Source organism: Balaenoptera ricei, chromosome 1, assembly GCF_028023285.1.
Source record: "Balaenoptera ricei isolate mBalRic1 chromosome 1, mBalRic1.hap2, whole genome shotgun sequence".
Classification (NCBI taxonomy): Eukaryota; Metazoa; Chordata; class Mammalia; order Artiodactyla; family Balaenopteridae; genus Balaenoptera; species Balaenoptera ricei.
Genome location: NC_082639.1, coordinates 86,164,639 through 86,186,010, shown reverse-complemented (window position 1 = coordinate 86,186,010; position 21,372 = coordinate 86,164,639). Strand labels below are relative to the sequence as shown.

At 33.2% G+C, this 21,372-nt stretch overlaps 1 protein-coding gene across 2 annotated transcripts in view; it reads left to right on the top strand.

The window, feature by feature from the left end:
* DPYD (dihydropyrimidine dehydrogenase) overlaps window positions 1-21,372 on the top strand; it is an 809,798-nt gene that overhangs the window by 204,677 nt on the left and 583,749 nt on the right. For both annotated transcript variants that reach the window (XM_059926787.1, XM_059926794.1), the window contains exon 5: window positions 9,217-9,378. In XM_059926787.1, coding sequence (XP_059782770.1) covers window positions 9,217-9,378 — 162 coding nt within the window. The remainder of the gene's footprint in view (window positions 1-9,216; window positions 9,379-21,372) is intronic.

Genomic DNA, 21,372 nt, shown 5'->3' with positions numbered 1-21,372 from the left:
CTTAACTTTAATGATCATTCTAACATTATGATCATGACTCTAACATATGTGTTTCTATATTTGCATTGCAGTTTAGATGTAGAAAGGCATCCTATCTCCTTGAAGAAATTATATCATGAATTATGGTAAATTACTATATGCAAACTCTAGCATACACTAAATGAAATAATCTTACGTTCTACTGTTTCTTTCTGTGCTTCTTAATATCTCTCTAAGAATGAAAAAAATTATACCTTTGTAAATTTCTTACAAAATCTATTGCACATTTTATTATTTTCTCTGGATAAAGTGGGCTTTTTAGTTTTCACAACAGACATTCACATTATTTACTTTAAAATGATCATTCAAAACTGTGAAGTACTTGACACTTTTTGAATTTTACCTAAATGTTTATTTTTGATATTAAAAGATAAATGCTAATCAATTGAGTTTCTAATATTCTACTGCTTGCTTAGAGGAAAAGAATATAGATTAGACATGGTTTCTGAAATTTTAAAAATTAATAAAAGACACATCAGAAAAATATACAACTATCATAAATTTATATTAACAAATACAGTGGTTGAAAAGGTGTAGTGCAAAGAAAGGACATACCTGCATTATGCTTCCAGTTGGAAAATGGTGAAAAATTGATAAAGCTTTTTAAAGGAAATGTTATTTGAACAATGATATATGATATGAAAAGGATACATATTGGTATAGATGATAATTGTATTCCATTTAACCAGAACAATCTAGAGCAAAAATACTGATTCTTCATGTATATCTGGTGCTTACCAAAAGACCTCTCACAGAGTAGATGCTCGTAAATACTTGATGATTAGTGAATTGAGTACATGTACACATACACACTAAGTTGTCTTAACTAACTTGGGTAATATTATATGTTCTCAGGTCAATTTAATAGAGAAAGGTGGATAGGGTGCAAAAAATTGGAGAAGTAGAAGTGACAGTTTTACATTTCTATAATGTATATAAATTATTATGCCTCTACTTACATGCCTCCATGCCATTTCTTTTTTATGACTTAGTAGATTGATGATAGTTTTTCTTTCTGTACTTTTTGCTCTTTTTTGCTGTCTTCTACTTCCTAACATGAGTTTTCTTTAATAAGTGTTAAAATCTTAAACTCTTAGAATTAACATGTTAAGAAAACCTTTTTAGGGAGAAAAAGCCTAGGGGAAGGGGTGGGGACTTAAATTCATTAAATCTGCCCTATGCTCCATAATGTACTAGGCATCTTATCTGTGTCAAGTATTTAAACAATATTTAACATAAATATGACTAATTAAGAAGGAATTTTGATCTGTATTTCTTAGGTGATGAAACTGAGGCTGAGAGATATTACATTTTCCTCCAATCATATGGTATAAGCATGATTCAAATCCAGGAGCATATGGCTCAGAAGCCCGTGTGTGTGTGTGTGTGTGTGTGTGTGTGTGTGTGTGTGCGTGCACGCACTTGAATGTGTGTTTTCTAGTTCAGCATCTCAAGGTCAGATAAAAACTTTATTTTCTACAAGAATGATTTTTTTTTTATTTCCTTACGCATTGAGACTAAAATAAATTCATAGTTCTAAAGTCTACACATGTAAAAATTTTGTAAAATTTAGTGTATGTGGTATGAAGGGAGGATTTTCAGAATAAAAGCATCCAAATCTATTCTTCCATCTCCATTTGTCTCTACAGGAATGTGAGTACTGTGAGGGCAGGAATTTTTGTGTATTCTGTTCGTGATATATCCCTACCTCTCCTTTGCCAAATATGTGAAGATACATAGATTGTTTATTGAGGGATGGTGAGTGCCAGAGAGATGTCCTTTTGCCTATACTTTTGTATGTGCTACTAGAGATATTTTCTATTCAACTAATGTACATCATGACACTCACCATTATATAGCTCAATCCAGAAATACAAGTAATGTTAATTCACCCTTCTCACACATGCAAACTTATTGAAGTTTAGCCCAAGTATTTTTTAAATGCAACAGATTGGAGTTTATCTTGGAAGGGTGCTTCCATCTGTGAAAACACTCATTGGAAGAAGGAATAACACTTTAAAATAAATCCACCAGCTGTATTGATAATGCTGTAGTGACATGAAGGCCTGAATATGATAGAACTATTTGTTAAAATAGTTATACCATATGAGAGAATAGCTGGCTTGTGAGTTTTTTGTGTTTCTTGATAATGACTTTAAAAATCATTAAATTGTAGAGGGATGACACTAATGAAGTTTCAAGCTATAACTTTAAAATGAAAAACAAAGAATAAAAGTTGAAGTTATCTTAAAATTAACTCACGTAAATGGCACAAGTTGTACCTTAGAATATGCTTTAAAAGTCCCAATGAGTAATAGAAAATTCAGCACCGACAAGACACTGGGTAAGTTAATGGACTGGATAACAGTCAACGCCTGTTCTTTTGTGTTGAGATAAAAACAGCAAACATATCAAACATCATTTTTGTCTTTTAGATTTTTGTTTAAAGAAGGGTAAAAGTCATCATCCTTTATATATAAAATAAATCTGTGCACAAAAGATCAGATATTTATTTTCTATCCCTCCTAACATAGCCCTGTACATTTTTTCTTTCACACAGTAGAAGACTAAAATACTTGTGACTGATTGAATAACATGAAGAAACCAGTTGAAATGGTTGTGTATTTTCTAGAAGGAGACTGCTGGGTTGTCTTTAAAGTACCCTTCTAAATTTAAATTTTATAGCCTTTACTTTTAGAAAGGTTTAAGAGCTCACAGAATAGGAGTCAAAACTCTTGTTTAGAAGGAGGGCTCAAGAAATCTTCCCACTTACTATGAGAGAAATAATTGATATTGATCTTGACATTCTTGATGGGAAGAGTTGAGGAAGTGTTCCCTTTCTAATAGGTTTCTGAATGTCTTTGACTCTGAGTACCCAGATCTCTACACATGGAGTTATCTACCGTTTCTTCAAAATTATTTGTAAGAGGTCGATTGCAAAGGTGACTTCTGAATAGTTGCTTTATGTTGGCTTAGCCCATTTTCAAAACCATGTTTCTATATTCTGTGATATATGCCAATGATTTCCGCTTTTTAGGTTTAAATTGTTTCTTCTTCAAATTCCCTGTATTTCCACTCCCTTTCTGAGAATTTCCACATCATCTGTACAGTAGTCTTCCTAGTTAGTCCCGTAGTACTGTCACCCTTCTATTAAAAACTTCAATTAAATACCAAACCTTTAAGCTGACAGAGAAGATTCTCCATAATTTGGTCCAAACACATTTTCCAGATATATCTCCTAATCATCATTTCCTAAGTGAATGAATGAACTACTCTAGCCAAACTGCCAAGTCATTATGCCGAGACATATTTTGAACTTTTTTGATTATTTACTCATTTCAAGCTACAATGACTGTATGCAATTCCCTCTCATCTCTTAGGTCTGTCACCTCCAGAGTCATTTTGAATACCACCAATTTTAAAACTGATTCTAAACCTTAGCCTGAAATGACTTCTTACTCCGATAGCAAATCATTTTGATATCAGGGAACGTAAATTTGGCTTTAAAAAAAATTGTCATGGTGATGTTTTAATTTAAGAAACATTCAGTAATTCTTATTAATTTAAAAAAATTTTATAACCTCCTATAATTTTATTTTGATGTAAGGGTTACACTTGGAGTTATGAGAGTGCTGAAGAATTACTAGACAGCTTTATTGTCAATGATAGGCTAGGATAGATCAGGCCCTAGTAAGTTTGACAGCAGTAGCATATCGTGAGCCATAAGTGTAATTTTAAATGTTTTATTTGTTGCATTTAAAAAAAATATGTATCTCTTTCTCTTCTTCTGTCATTTTTTTATGTGCAGTCTTGAAACTAATTTGGGGCTCATAAAACAATCAGTATTCTTGTGGAAAGATCCTTAGGTGTTTAAGTAGATTATATTCTTTCTGCATTTTTTTTTTCCTCAAATATCCTTAAAAGTTATCTGCAATTGACATTTTTTGCTATGATACTCTTTTTATGTTATAAAAACTTCTAATTATGCAATAGGATTTTTTAGTCAGTGAGTCAGTAAATATTTGTTAATCAATCATGTCAGATGTTCCTGATGTGTCAAGTAAGATGAGGAAAGAATACTGACAATGACTTTGAGATTTTCTCAGCAGTAATTAACTGCTTGCTTAATTGCAGGTGCTGAGTTAGTGGATCAATGGGTTTAAGTAGGAACTAAAGAAGTTTGCTTAGGAATAGACCAATTAATTTTAAGTTCGTAACTGTTCATTATGAACAGTTTGTTTAATGTTTACCACTATTAGGCAAAATTATCCAAAACCAGACCAACGACCAATGAGATAAGTCTGTATTTGTTTACCATTATCATACTAAAGCATTTTGTAAGTAAATGCAAGGTGACACCTAAGTATTATTTAATTTTTAGGAAAAAGAACTATTAATATGTAACATTAAAATTTTAGACTGCAAATTTACATCTTTACTTTTAGATTTGTGTACAGTAGAGATGCAAATTATTTCCATTCAATAGAATATACAACTCCAAAAGTTATGTTTTATTGCCTATTAGGATATTGTCCAGTTTTGCATCTAATTTAGCAGTCTTATTCAAATATCCCTTTATTAAAAAATTTTATTTTCTACAAGAATGATTTTTTTATTGCCTTACACATTGCCTATATAATTCCCAGTCCTGTAAGTGTACTTTTTAAAATAACAGCTTTATTGAGATATAATTCATATCGCATACAATTTGCCAATGTAAAGTGCACAGTTCAGTGACGGTGAATAAATTTGCAGAGTTACAATTGTTACCACAATCAAATTGAGCATATTTTTATCATCCCAAAATGAAACTGTATACCCATTAGCAGCTGTTTTCCATTTCTTTTCAGACCCCCAGTCATAGGCAATTATGAATCTGCTTTGTCTCTTTAGTTTTGCCTATTCTACATATTTTCTATAAATGGAATCATATAATATGTAGTGTTTTGTGAATGGCTTCTTTCACTTAGCATAATATTTTCAAGGTTCAACCATGTCGTAGCATTTATCATTACTTCATTACTTTTTATTGCCAAATAACGTCGATTATATGGACATACATTTTTTTTAGCCTTTCATCAGTTGATGGCCAGTTGAGTTGTTTTCATTTTAGCCATTAGGAATAGTAGTGCTATGGACATTAGTGTACAAAGTTTTGCATAGATATATGTTGTGAATTTTCTTGGGTGTACACCGAAGAGTGAAATTGCTGAATCTCATGGTAACTTTACTTTTAAAACTTATGAGGAACTGCCAAACTATTTTTTAAAGCAGCTACATCATTTTACAATCCCATCAGTAGCTTATGAGAGTTTCAATTTCTTCACATCCTTGCCAACACTTTTCATTGTATGTCTTTTCAACTATAGCCCACTAAGCAGGTGAAAAGTGATATTACATTGTCATTTTGACTAGCATTTCTCTGATAGATGATGTTGAGCGTCATTTCTTATGCTTGTTGGCCATTTGTATGTTTTGGAGAAATGTTTATACTAATACTTTGCTCGTTTTAATTGGCTGTTTGTTTGTTATTAGTGAGTTGTAGATATTCTTCACATATTCAAGATGCAAATTTCTTATTATGTATGGTTTTCTCCTGTTCTGGTTTTCTTTTAACTTTTCTGATGGTGTCCTTTTAATTTTGATGAAATCCAATTTATCTATATTTTTGCTGTTGCTTGTGCATTGTTGTCATATCTAAAAACCATTGCCTAATCCAAGGTCATGAAGATTTGATCCTATGTTGTCTTCTAAGAGTTTTATATATTTAGCTCTAAAATTTATATCTATCATCCATTTTTAGTTAACTTTTATGTACGGTGTAAGGTAGAGATTCAACTTAATTCTTTTGCATGTGGAATTTGGTTATTACAGTATCACTTGTTGAAGAGAATGTTCTTTACCTATTGAATTGTCTTGGAACCCTTTTAAAAATCAGGTGAACATATTGGGTTGGCCAAAAAGTCATTCGGGTTCCAAGTGTACTGAAGAAACATTTACATGTGTCAGATGTGACTGTTGGTTTCTAAGAAGACAAATACTCCATTGCGCAATACTCCATTGTATACTATATCTTCTTTATCCATTCATCCGTCGATGGACATCCGGGTTGCCTCCACATCCCGGCTTTTGTAAATAATGCTTCTATGAACATGGGGTGCATGTAACCCTTCAAATTAATGTTTTCGTTTTCTTCATATATATGCCCAGGAGTGGAATGGCTGAACCGCATGGTAGTTCTATTTTTGGTTTTTTGAGGAACCTCCATACTGTTTTCCACAGTGGCTACACCAATTAACTTTCCCACCAACAGGGCACAATGATTTCCTTTTCCCAGACAGAGGCTTGAGGGCCTGAAATAAGGTGGTAAGCACAGAAATGGAGTGGAGAGACAGATCTGAGAATAAGAGAAATATTGTTAAACCACCATGAATGCTGTTAAAACCATGCATTTAGATCTATTTTAAAATGTTTTACTCAGTTATGGAATGCCAGTTTGATTCTTTTTTAACAGATTACAATATTCTAATTATATTTTTATTGTTTCATCTATTTTGTGTGTCTTTTTAGACTGAATTTTTATTAAAATTAATTTAAAGTTTTCATCTGCTAACTTTACTTTCTGGATCACCTGTGGGTCTGCTTCATTTATTTATTTGTTTTTCTGATTATCAGGGATTTAATTCTGTCTTTTCTTATGCCTAGAAAATTTTTATTTAGTGCTGGACATCTTATATAAGATGATTGGTGTTAAAACTTAAATAAAGTCCTGGTAAAGTGCTAGGAATGTAGTAAAGAGTCAATAAATAGTAAAGATGATTGTTGTTGTTTATTATCATCAGTATTTTATATAGGAATTTGTATTTATGATTGAAGTTAGTTATGGAAGCAATGTATGTGTTTTTGAAGACCTTCAAAAGTACTTTAAACAAAAGCCAAAAGAAAAATAAATGCATTTGTTTCATATTGTTAAATATATTCTACCATCTCTTTTTTAAAAAGTATTTTTAGAGCATTTTTATATTTATTAAAAAATTGTGAAGATGGTACAGAGAATTTCCATACAAAGTTTCACCTACTATTAACATCTAACACTGTATAGCACATTTATTACAATTAATGAAACATTATTAATATATTATTATTAGCTAAGTTTATAGTTTCTTCAGATTTCCTTTGTTTTCACCTCATGCCCTTTTTCTGATCCAGGATCCTGTCCAAAATAACAGATTACATTTAGTTGTCACATCTCCTTAGGGACCTCTTGACTGTTACAGTTTCTCAAAATTTTCCTCATTTTCGACAGAATACTTGACAGCTTTGAAGAATACTGGTCAGGCCCAATATTTTAATTTGCATTAGAGGAAAACATGCTTCTGAAATATTCAACTTATTATTTATTATTTAGTAAATGATGATGTAGTCGTATAACTTATGAACAAGTCGGGTTCCAAAAAAAAATTTTTTTTTAACATCTTTATTGGAGTATAATTGCTTTACAACGTTGTGTTAGTTTCTGCTGTATAACAAAGTGAATCAGCTATATGCATAGGTATATCCCTATATCCCCTCCCTCTTGCGTCTCCCTCCCACCCTCCTTATCCCACCCCTCTAGGTGGTCACAAAGCACCGAACTGATCTCCCTGTGCTATGCAGCTGCTTCCCACTAGCTATCTATTTACATTTGGTAGTGTATATATGTCAATGTTACTCTCTCACTTCGTCGCAGCTTACCCTTCCCCCTCCCCGTGTCCTCAAGTCCATTCTCTATGTCTGTGTCTTTATTCCTGTCCTGCCCCGAGGTTCCTCAGAACAATTTTTTTTTTTTTTTTAGATTCCATATGTATGTGTTAGCATACAGTATTTGTTTTTCTCTTTCTGACTTCACTCTGTATGACAGACTCTATGTCCATCCACCTCACTACAAATAACTCAATTTCGTTTCTTTTTCTGGCTGAGTAATTAATATTCCATTGTATACATGTGCCACATCTTCTTTATCCATTCATCTGTCGATGGACACTTACGTTGCTTCCATGTCCTGGCTATTGTAAATAGTGCTGCAATGAACATTGTGGTACATGACTCATGGTTTTCTCAGGGTATATACCCAGTAGTGGGATTGCTGGGTCATATGGCAGTTCTCTTTTTAGTCCAAAAATTCTTTTTTTTTTTTTTAAATTATTTATTTATTTATTTATTTATGGCTGCGTTGGGTCTTCATTGCTGCCCACAGGCTTTCTCTAGTTGTGGTGAGTGGAGGCTACTCTTTGTTGCGGTGCGTGGGTTTCTCATTGTGGTACTCTCTTCTCTTGCTGCGGAGCACGGGCTCTAGGCACATGGACTTCAGTTGTTGTGGCTCGCAGGCTCTAGAGCACAGGCTCAGTAGTTGTGGTGCACGGGCTTAGTTGCTCCATGGCATGTGGGATCTTCCCGGACCAGGGATTGAACCTGTGTCCCCTGCATTGGCAGGCGGATTCTTAACCACTGCGCCACCAGGGAAGTCCCCCAAAATTCTTAATGAAATGTAAAGGATTCTAAGCTAATCTATAATAGTCAAATGTGTGGAAGGGAGCGATTAGGGATGAACTTGTTAAGGTTTAGACCTATATAATGAGTTTTGTCTGCATATTTGGTTAATAGGATATTACTGAAGGAGGATACTCAACACAGAGTGTCACAGTACATAGTATCCACGGACAGACCAGATGAAATGAAGGGAAATAGAGCCCTGGTTGCTTTTAATTTAGTTAAATGGAGGATAACCTGGATAACCTGAGCATAATCTTTTTTTTTTTTTTTCTTAAGGTTTAGATTTTAAGCTTGTTCAAGCAATCTACCTAACTAATCTTTGTTAAAACTGAAAAGATATTTATAGCAGGATAGAGTTAGATGCCTTGTGAAAGAAAAATAGTTACAGAACATTCATATTTTAAATTTTGACTACCAAAATTAATTATTCATTTATTAATATGATGTATATTGAATACTCCTATATATTACTTTGCTAATAATTGCTTTATAGCTCCTGATGGTAAACAGTATTATAACCTCTGCATCTTATACATATCTTGATTTTCAATCCAGTAATCTAATAGAAAAAAAATAGGTCATAATTTGAATGTTTAAAAGGTACATTGTTACATAAGAAAATTTTATTTTATTTTATTTTTGCAGAACTATTATGGAGCTGCTAAGATGATTTTTTCTGATAACCCACTTGGTCTGACCTGTGGAATGGTATGTCCAACTTCTGATCTTTGTGTAGGTGGATGCAATTTATATGCCACTGAAGAGGGACCAATTAATATTGGTGGATTGCAACAGTTTGCTACTGAGGTATGTAAGATGTATACATTGTTCCCCTCCCCGCAAAGCACAAAAATCTTAAAATAACTTTAATTCTTGATGCTTTGTTGATATCCAATATTTTTAGTGTGATATACAGGTAAAGTGTAAGTGTTTTGTGCCATAAACAGTATTTTTATTCAACAACTTGGCTTCAAAAATGGAACTTTCTAAAACCATGTCAAATTAATTGTAATCCCAGAAGGTTATTAAAATACTTTCACTGAAAATTATATAAAGTGGAGGATCTGAAAATGGGATATATTCATTAACTTCACATTGGAGTGTGGCTAGGAGCCCCCATTATGAAAAGACTATCTTGCTTAACTGATTCTTTTTCCTGAAACTGTCTTTAATCTTTACAGCTTGAAATAATGCATCAGTATTCTTCTGTAATATTTTTTGAGTAATAGAGGTTGTAGAATTATCAAACACCCTGAAACTGAATAATATTCTTTAACATTAGCTTTTGTGAATTTATGGATTAAAAGCAGGTGTGTTATTTGGATGCAAATTTATAATGAAGTAATATGAAAATATTTTGTCCCTATTTATCCTGTAAGTTTGCGCCATGTCTTTCTTTTATGAATCCTTTTTAAATGACTTTGATTCTCTGGGACATCTTATTCTCTCTGGGGTCTCCTTTTTGGAATCAACTACCAGGTCAATTCCCATGTATCATTTAAATGACCAGCTTATATGGAGGTTCCAGTAAAATTTTGTAATCCTTGGTGTCCAGTTGGCTAGAATACCAAATTAAATGCCTGTCAACACTAGATTTTTAGTTAATGACTTCCCTGTCTGATTTTGTCAACTTAAACGCAATATTTTCTTTCTTTATAGGACCCTTCCCATAGTATCCCTCAAGCTTAAATCTCACTTTGCTTTTAGTAATAAATCAGGGTTATTCCCTTCCTGCTTTCTGACAGGTTAATTCTAAGGAAGGGCTCCTGGGAATGAGAAAATAGAAACAATTTGAGGTTGTGAGTTGTTGCAATAAATTCTTGGATTTAATTTCTTTTCCTACCAAATTCAAAATTGCATTAGGCTTACCTGACCAGTGCAAGGTATGATCTTTACAACCTGAGAAAATCCTTAGTTGATGGAGAAGATTCACTTGAATTCTTCCACATTTTTCTTTGGGGACTCATTGCCTCTTCATTAAAACAGGGCAAGCTTGCAAGGATGTAGTAAGTAAAAGGTCACGCAATATGTATACGAACTAAGACTGCATTTCAAAACAAGATGAGTTAAAATAATATTGTTAGTTTGTCAGTGACCTGACAACAGAGAGGGAGAAGGCGAAAGGGGGAGAGCGATAAGGAAAGGGAAGGGGGGGAGAGAGAGAGAGAGAGAAAGAGAGAGAGAGAGAGAGCGGGAGAGAGGAAACAGAGAGAGGGAGAGAAAGGGAAACACCATTCCTCTGAGAACTCTCACTTGGTTTTAGTGAGGTTACTACCACTGCTTTCCAAAGCACTCTATTTATTTAAGACATAGCATAGATTAGAATGGCATTAAGTGCATTTTAAGTGACTCATGGAATTTAGATAGGAATGTATCTTCTTATTACGTTCCATTTTTACTTTGTATTACTGTGGCTTCAAATGTATCTATCAAATCATAAATAAAAATATCCCAGTAGAACTATATAGAAAAGCTTTCCATTCTTTTTTTTTTTTTTTTTTTTTTTTAAGTTGACTACTTAGGGCAAGTTATTTTAGAGAGTTCTGTCAAAGGGTTGTTTACTTAAATATACCCAGCTATCAAAGTTGTGAAGGTAAGCAGAAACAGACTCACAGATATAGAAAACAAACTTGTGGTTACCAAAGGGGAGAGGGAATGGGGTGGACAAACTAGGGATATGGAATTAACAGATACAAACTACTATGTATAAAATAGATAAGCAGCAAGGATATACTATATAGCACAGGGAATTATACTCATTATCTTGTAATAACCTAAAATGGAGTATAATCTGCAAAATACTGAATCACTATGCTGTACACCTGAAACTAACACTAAATCAACTATACTTCAATTAAAAAAATAAGCAAAATACAATGAACTAATTGGCTTCCAGTGAAAAGAAAAAGTATAAATATTTTAAATAATATTAAAATAAAAATATTAAATTATTAATTTATAAATAACAGTATACAAAATACTATTATTCTTTCAAACTACTAAACTACTGACATGAATACTTAAGTCAAAGTGGGACATGATGCAGATAATTTCATGTTTTGGTTGTTTGATAAAACAATGATTGATTTTTGACCTTTAAAGAAATATAAATCTATTTTTCAGCCAAATTAAGCAAAGGTTAGGAAAGCAAAGTAAAATAGTATGATATTTTTCAAAATTGTTTTTCCTATAACTTATAAGTGATTTTTAAAATATCAACTCTGTAGTCTGCCATTATCATTTAAATCCGTACCTTACACCTTTCCATTTGAACATGGGCATATGATTTGGAGGGACTGTGGTAGAAAAGGAATAAATCACACAAAGGATAGCGTGAGGAGAATCAGGAGACCAGCTACTCAGCTACTTTCTTTTTGCCCTGTATTGTCAATCCTTTGCTGTCCTCACATCTGTGGTGACCTTGCTTCATACACTTTTGTGTGCCTGTGGGACAAACAGGCTACAGGGTGATTCCAAATCTCTCATGGAGGCAGTTTTTCCTAGTTCAGTTAGGTATAATAATAGTGCTTCAATAAAACAATTTTGGAAATAATAGTTTGCTGTGGATTTTCATATCAATTTCATCAGGGTCTTAAAAATTTCTCTACACAAATGTAACACTTGAAAATTTTATTTTAAAATGTGTTTGATCATTTAGTTAAATTTTAAAGAAATCATATATTTATCACATTTAATAAACCAACTACACTCTCATTACCTCTCAAATTTAACTAATGAATTGTTGCAAAAGGATAATGAAATGAGAATGCATTTTTCTACTCATTTCTAAAGTTTGAAAAACAACTATAAGTAGATAATTAGCCGCATGTCAAATCACTTCCCTTCTACTGATGTTAAAGAGTTTTAGAGACAATTTAGAAAAATTAAAATTGAAAGTCCAAGGTTCTAAAGTTTGACTCTAAATCTTAAAGTGAATGAGGTTCAGAGGATTAGTACTTAAGATTGCTGCCTCAATTATGAATTTTTAGGAATACATTAGATTATGAAATTGGTATCTAAAAACAGTATCTGTTTTTCCCAGTAAATGTTTTATGAGATTATTTTAATACCCATTAAATATACTGTTTTGTGTGGCATATACTTCTTGACACTGTACTTTTAGTTTACTTTTCATATTTTCAGTTAAGAATGGAACTGACAAACGGAATTCCAGACTAAATCAGATGACTCACTGAGAACAGAATTACTCTTTAGGTTTTTCTCTAATTGTATCTCTCAGCAGGTTTTTTATATCACCTCTCATTTGTAATACCCAGTTCTTAGCCCACCATCATATACTATTTATATACCATCATATACTATTTATATACCATCATATACTATTTGTATTTATTTCTATGTTTTATTGAGTAGGCACAGTTGAAATCAAATTGACCAGTGCTTATAATATAATAAAAAAATACACTGATATGATTCAAACAGCCAGGTATTATGAGGCTACATTAAGTAACCTAGTAAAATTACTTAAATGACATCAATATTTGTATTTTGTTAAATGCTACAATAAATACTTAAAAGAATTGTGAATGAAGAAGGAACATGATTACTTGAGTTAGTGATTATTTTAATAGGACAAATATTATTTCTACCATATCTTCATCTTGAACATGGAGCCACTGAAAGCCTTAAACTTTTGCCTTCTATAGGTATATCAGAGGAGAATATAGACACACATACACTAATAAATAATAGAGTATTGCATGTCCTCTCTCAAATAATGTTTTTTTGTGATGCATCCCATCTATCAAATAGATAAGTAGAGACGAATAAAAAATATAGGCGCAGTCCTCATATTAAAATCAATTATTAAGAAAAAGTGCATAAACTGAAATGTGAGATTGGATATACTCTGTGTGTTATGTCGATTGCTTTATAAATCAGTTAATAAAACAAATGACCGAGATACTTTGGAGAGTGAATGAGAACACTATTAATAATTAATTCAGGGCAACAGAAACAAACCAGGACTATACCAGGAAAACTGGCTTGTATGAACACCCAGTGTATTAAGCTCCCACTAGGTAAGGATTCAGTTAATCAAACAAACATTGATTGAACATCGATTAGAATTAAGTATTGTTGTAGGCTGCTTCTACATACTACATGTCCTGAGAAACATTGTAGTTTCTCAGGAAATAATACAAACCAACAACGAAATTTCATAACAGACTTAATAAGGCATATGCATTTACATTAGTATCCCTGGACTAATAATCCAATCTTCATTACTTTTTTGTTGTTGTTGTTAAATTGTTTATTTGAGATTTTTCTTGTTTCTTGAGGTAGGCTTGTATAGCTATAAACTTCCCTCTTAGACTGCTTTTGCTGCATCCCATAGGTTTTGGATTGTCGTGTTTTCATTGTCATTTGTCTCTAGGTATTTTTTGATTTCCTCTTTGATTTCTTCAGTGATCTCTTGGTTATTTAGTAACGTTTAGCCTCCATGTGTTTGTGTTTTTTACGTTTTTTCCCCAGTAATTGATTTCTAATCTCATAGCGTTGTGGTCAGAAAAGATGCTTGATATGATTTCAATTTTCTTAAATTTACTGAGGCTTGATTTGTGACCCAAGATATGATCTATCCTGGAGAATGTTCCATGAGCACTTGAGAAGACAGTGTTATCTGCTGTTTTTGGATGGAATGTCCTATAAATATCAATTAAATCTACGTGGTCTATCGTTCATTTAAAGCTTCTGTTTCCTTATTTATTTTCATTTTGGATGATCTGTCCATTGGTGTAAGTGGGGTGTTAATGTCCCCCACTATTATTGTGTTACTGTTGATTTCCTCTTTTATATCTGTTAGCAGTTGCCTTATGTATTGAGGTGCTCCTATGTTGGGTGCATATATATTTATAATTGTTATATCTCCTTCTTGGATTGATCCCTTGATCATTATGTAGTGTCCTTCCTTGTCTCTTGTAGCATTCTTTATTTTAAAGTCTATTTTATCTGATATGAGTATTGCTACTCCAGCTTTCTTTTGATTTCCATTTGCATGGAATATCTTTTTCCATCCCCTCACTTTCAGTCTGTATGTGTCCCTAGGTCGGAAATGGGTCTCTTGTAGACAGCACATATATGGGTCTTGTTTTTGTATCCATTCAGCAAGCCTGTGCCTTTTGGTTGGAGCATTTAATCCATTCACGTTTAAGGTAATTATCGATATGTATGTTCCTATGACCATTTTCTTAATTGTTTTGGGTTTGTTTTTGTAGGTCCTTTTCTTCTCTTGTGTTTCCCACTTAGAGAAGTTCCTTTAGCATTTGTTGTAGAGCTGGTTTGGTGGTGCTGAATTCTCTTAGCTTTTGCTTGTCTGTAAAGCTTTTGATGTCTCCATTGAATCTGAATGAGATCCTTGCCGGGTAGAGTAATCTTGGTTGTAGGTTCTTCCCTTTCATCACTTTAAGTATATCGTGCCACTCCCTTCTGGCTTGTAGAGTTTCTGCTGAGAAATCAGCTGTTAACCTTATGGGAGTTCCCTTGTATGTTATTTGTCATTTTTCCCTTGCTGCTTTCAATAATTTTTCTTTGTCTTTAATTTTTGCCGATTTGATTACTATGTATCTCGGCGTGTTTCTCCTTGGGTTTATCCTGTATGGGACTCTGTACTTCCTGGACTTGGGTGGCTCTTTCCTTTCCCATGTTAGGGAAGTTTTCGACTATAATCTCTTCAAATATTTTCTCTGGTCCTTTCTCTCTCTCTTCTCCTTCTGGGACCCGTATAATGCGAATGTTCTTAGGTTTAATGTTGTCCCAGAGGTCTCTGAGGCTGTCTTCATTGCTTTTCATTCTTTTTTCTTTATTCTGTTCTGCAGCAGTGAATTCCACCATTCTGTCTTTCACGTCACTTATCTGTTCTTCTGCCTCAGTTATTCTGCTATTGATTCCTTCTAGTGTAGTTTTCATTTCAGTTATTGTATTGTTCATTTCTGTTTGTTTGTTCTTTAATTCTTCTAGGTCTTTGTTAAACATTTCTTGCATCTTCTTGATCTTTGCCTCCATTCTTTTTCCGAGGTCCTGGATCATCTTCACTATCATTATTCTGAATTCTTTTTCTGGAAGGTGCCTATCTCCACTTCATTTAGTTGTTTTTCTGGGGTTTTATCTTGTTCCTTCATCTGGTACTTAGCCCTCTGCCTTTTCATCTTTTCTGTCTTTCTGTGAATATGGTTTTTGTTCCACAGGCTGCAGGATTGTAGTTCTTCTTGCGTCTGCTGTCTCCCCTCTCTAATCTTCATTAATTTTTGATATTTGGTTTTGGAGGTGATTAGACCTTAGTACAAAGGATAGGATCAGGTATGGGGAAAATGTAGCATCATAATACTCCATACCTGCATAGCACTTCAATCCTTTTTTATAATATCTCACTTAAAAAAAAAATCTCACTTTAAAATGTTGAAAAACAACCATTAAGACATGTAAACTAGCCAATGTTTTTCCCATTTTAGGCATGAGGAAACCAAGGATCAAAATGATTAGAAAATCATAGTTTGTTAAACAAACTCCTTTAGCCCTGGACAATGTTAGGTACTTTACTTAGAACTTGACTGATACTCAAAATAACCCTCTAGGTAAATGTCATCACTCTCATTTTTTTGTATGAGTAACAAGAGGCTTACACAATTTCACATGTAATAAAGGGCAGATCCAGAGTACAAAACATCTAATTCCCATTATTTCACAAACTGTCACTTGTCCCGCCTAATGTTATAATTCATTGATACAAAGTCAATGTAAACTTGGGTTTTCTGGTTGCAAGCTCACAGTGTTACACCTTGTTGACTCAGCCACAAATACCTCAGTCACTGTACCTTACAACTCACAAAATGAGGTCACTGTACCTCATTTTCTGTTAGATATGAAGCAACTATATTAAAATAGGTTGTGTAAGACCAACACATATGGCTTAGTCATTTTCTTTATTTATATATGTTACCAGTAAGCTTTTTTGTTTCTTTTCTTCTTGCCATTGAAGGATTATTATACAGCTAGTATTCAGGTTTCATGGAGCCTGAGATGATAAACTTTGGGCTCCTTCTTTGAAGAATTACACAAAAGTACTGCTACAAATTTAAATGCAGGGCCTTGGAAGGGACCCATGCAATTGAGAGCCCTGAAGTTTAAGCTTTTATCTAAAGTTTTATATTAATTAGGAAAACCTAAGCCTGATTTTGTGGTAACTGGTCTATAAATACATTTAAGAATGAGTCTAACACATTTATGATACAGTTTGGCAAACTGGTTAATAAGATCTGCTAGTTCATGTGTATAATCTAAGATATATTACCATGATAATGGATAGTAACCAATATTTATGGATAATAACCAATATTTATGGCTAATGCCTTGTGCAGTTCATCTATAAATAGAATATGGATTAGCGAATAGTTGTTAGATTTGATGACACCTCACACTTGCCTTATTGTCCCAAACTTGTATCATCTTTGAATAAAATTTCTCCATACTACTCCTATTTGAAAGCAGTGTTATCAATAGTTTGTGAATACTGTTCATAGAAAAGAAAAAAAGTATTTCTGAGAGAAATAAGACGTACATGAAAGATATGCATTAAAGAGTAATAAAATCAATAGTTTGTATCAATAAAATCAAGAGGGCTGCTCTTGGGGATGCAAACACAAGTAATGTCCATACAGGCTTCATTTGTGTCTCTCCTTTTGGTCTTAATGCAATGATTAATAGAAAAGAATAATGTCTTGATAAAGATTTCGGTAAATATTTGCCATTCTTTTCCAAAAGTCTTTAGAAATCTATTAAACATACTTAGTGTGGGGTTGGGGGGTGAGATGAATTGGGGGATTGGGATTGACATATATACACTCTTGATACTATGTATAAAATAGATAACTAATGAGAACCTACTATATAGCACAGGAACTCTACGCAGTACTCTGTGGTGACCTAAATGGGAAGGAAATCCAAAAAAGGGGGGGTATATGTATACATATAGCTGATTCACTTTGCTGTACAGTAGAAACTAACACAACATTGTAAAGCAACTATACTCCAATAAAAATTTAAAAAAAAATACTCAGTGCTGGCACAATGATGAATAATTAAACTGCAGTATGGATAAATTGTTAGATGATTTTCATCACATTTTAGTTTGTCTTAAAACTATATATTAGTATCTGGAGTTTTAACACATAACAATACGTTCAGAGATTTGGGGCAATAACATTGAAATTTACCGAAATCACATGGTTTTTAAGATTATTTGCTATTAATGTTTTTTTTGAATTTGTTTTTTATAAGTTCAAATATATATACTCTTGTGGGCACGTTACAGTGTAGAAGGATGGACTTTCATTCGTTTGAATCTTAACAACTTAAAAATATGTATTTTTTTCTCAAATATATTTGATGAGTAGTACTATAAAGTAGTACAAAGCAGTAATAGTGTATCAGCATGAATCACTTGTAAGAGCCATTATGCTGGGAGTTAAAATTTAAATACTCATTTGCTCCAAAGTGTAACGATAAATGAAATATAATAAGCACACAAGAAAAGTTAATAGCTGAACTAAAAAGGAAGATAAATACCTTTTGGGGCCAGAAATGGTATAGAAATATTCAATAGTAAACAGGGGACTTGGGCCACTGTCTGCTAGGCTCTGCATAAGCAAACAATCAGGGGCTGCTGGGGAGTTTGACTGGTGTGGGATAATAAGTACCAAAAACATTATGTATCGTAGAGGACTGGATTTACCTACCCCTGGTAGAAAGTTTTTAAAAAAATAGGTGCAGGGCTAGGGCTTATATGAAGCTACAAAGAGAAACAGTGAGAGCTGTGCCCCAGTGTTTTGGGCATGTGCCTAGTGGCCCAGTAACTTGCTTCTGTGTTATCTCTAAATATCACCTGGGGACTAGAGCCCTGGGCTTCCAGTTAGAGACCTGGTTCTGCAGTGGGGTAGAGGGAGAGGAGTGATGCTGGGTGGAGGCCATCACGTACTGTACATAAGAAGCAAGAGGGTAAGTGCAAAGACAGAAAACTTTCTCTCAGAATAAGTCTGGAACAAAAAGTCCAAAGCCACATTAAAAAAGCTAATGCTGCCAGTGATAATCAAAAGACTCAACCTATAGATGATTTTATCCTAATCAAACCAAATACTACCATAATCAGGCCTTTAAAATAAATAGAAAACAATATCCATAAAAATAAGGTAAAATTATGAAAAAAACCAATGAATTTGGTATGAAAAATAGTTGATTGGAAATAGTCACTGTAGTAAAAATACCAGTAAAAAGTTAAATTTAGAAATGGAATAGAAAGAGATTGGTGAAGAGCAGCCTTAAGGCAGTTATGGTAGAGAATTTTCCAAAAGAAAGGAAAGATGTAAGCCCCTCTATTAGACACACGATTATAATATTGTGAAATACCAAAGATCTCAAAAGAAGCAGCTTCCAGAAAAAGAAAAAACGGATCACTTTAAAACCAAACAACATTTAGACTGACCCCAGACTTTTCGTCAGCATCCATAGATGTTAGAAGCCAAGAACACTTTTTTTAAAGGACTAAGATAAAGAACTGTATTTCTCCCTTAACAATACAAGCATGAGTAAAGGTATTTTAAGCATTTAAAATCTAAGGTGACTTATTACTCACCTTGTTATAAGAACTGCTAAAAGTTATTCTTCAGCATGACTGAGACAAACTTGGAATGAGAGAGAGATGTAAGAAATGATGGTAAGCAAATAAACCAGAAAAATATGGTGGTAAATAAAATTAACTATTGACTTTAAGGTAATGATAACAACTCATTTTGGGGTGTTAAAAAAGATAGAGATAAAATTTTATATAAAATTGACAAGGAAGGTGTTGAGATGGGTGTGGTAGAGCACAGTTAAGGGTGCTAAGGGCCTTTCGTGTTGGGAGGAAAGAGATACTTGATATCTCTCTTCAATGTTTTAAAAACATTGAAATATCTATGTTAAAAATTAAAAGGTAATCACAAAAAATATAGAAATACCACCTGTAACTTCTAAGAAATCATAGAATCAAAGAGGGGTGGGTGGGTAGAAAACTTAATCCAGTGAGAGACAGGAAAGGAAAAATAAAAAACGAGAGAGAGAAGCAAATACAAAATATGGTAAACAGGAAACACAGAGCAGATAGTAGAAATACGTACAAATATATAGTTAATCATAATAACTTACATTTATTAAGTTTACTTATTAAAACATAAGTGACTTTATTATGGATTAAAAATAAATACTCCAAACAGCTATATGAGGTTTAGAAGAGAAAGACCTTATCAGATATCTTGAAAATAAGGTGGTTGAAAAAAGAAACCTTGCAGATAGTAACCAAAAAAAATTAACGTAGTGATATTCATATGTAACAAAAGTGGAATTTTAGGGAAAGTATACTAATAAAAATAAAGAGAAAAACAATTAATGAAAAGAAGAATAAATGTCTTAAAAATATAAAATTCATAAATTTACATATACATTACAATATGGCCTTACTCAAAATTTGTAAGATTTTTTTGAATAAAGTTTATTAGATTGATTTAATAAATCCAGAAAGGTTCCTGTACCCAACTAATATAGAGTGAGTGCATATAGATATATATGTGTGTGTATATATATGTATATATTGTTTCCAAATAAATACATACAGACTGCATTTTTCTGCAACACAACTAAATTAGAAATCAAAAATAAAAATGTTGTCAAAATGAAGGCAATAGCAACAAATTTAAAACACACATTTGTAAATAGCTCATGGGTTAAAGAGGTTATCACAATAGAAATTATAAAATATTTAGACCTGAATGACACAATTTCCATTGACAACCTGTAAAATGTAGCCGAAGCCGTTTTTACATGAAAATTTATTGTGTTAAGTGTGTATAACAGAAGAGATAAGGATTATATATAAGTAAGCAGGTTTCATTTCAAGAAGCTAGAGAGAGAGGAAACAGGTGGAGGAGGGATGTGTTGGTGGTAAATGTGGAAAAAGTAGAAGAAAGGAACTGAAAATAATAGAAAAATAATGAAATAGAAAATGAGAACAAAAATAATGATGATCTACAAAGAAAACCTGGCTCTTTGAAAATAGTTTAGTAAATGATTATCTGGCATATCACATAACAACCAGTACATTTCAATTATGGCTGCCTTCTAATTACTGTTCTTTTATTATTTTATTGATCTGCTTATAAGTAGTTAACCATTACTGCTGTTTCTAGAAAAATCATATTAAAAATCAGTTGAAGCTGATAGGACGGGGGAATGATCTCTCCAGTCTACCATGTCTCCATCACTCTCTGTTGCCTCCCTGCTCTCCTTTTGTCCCCAGCAAGCTGTAGCATGGATTGCCTGACCCCCGGCAGCTTTATTTTCCAACTCCAGCATTGAACACATATTTGAGTGACTAACTAGGTACTAGGCAGTGTCTGGGTGCTAAGGATACAGTGATGAACAACATAGGAATGATACTAGCCCTCAGGGAGCTTATTGCCTAGTGAGAAAGACAATAAAGCAAGCAAATTACAATGAAGTGCGGCGAGGGTGCAGTCAGACAATACTGTGGGAGCCAGTAGCTAGGAACCCTAACAGATAGTCTAGCAGGGAGGGGAAGCTGAGTTGAGAAAGTGAAATTTAAACCGAATCCTGAAAGGTGTTCATCAAGTGTGGTAAAGTCGGGAGTGGGTGAGAATTCAAGGCACAAAGAACAGCATGAGCAAATTCTGAAGGCAAATGAGTGCTTGCACTGATTAGTTTGAACCTACATATGATTTTGGATCAGTAAAG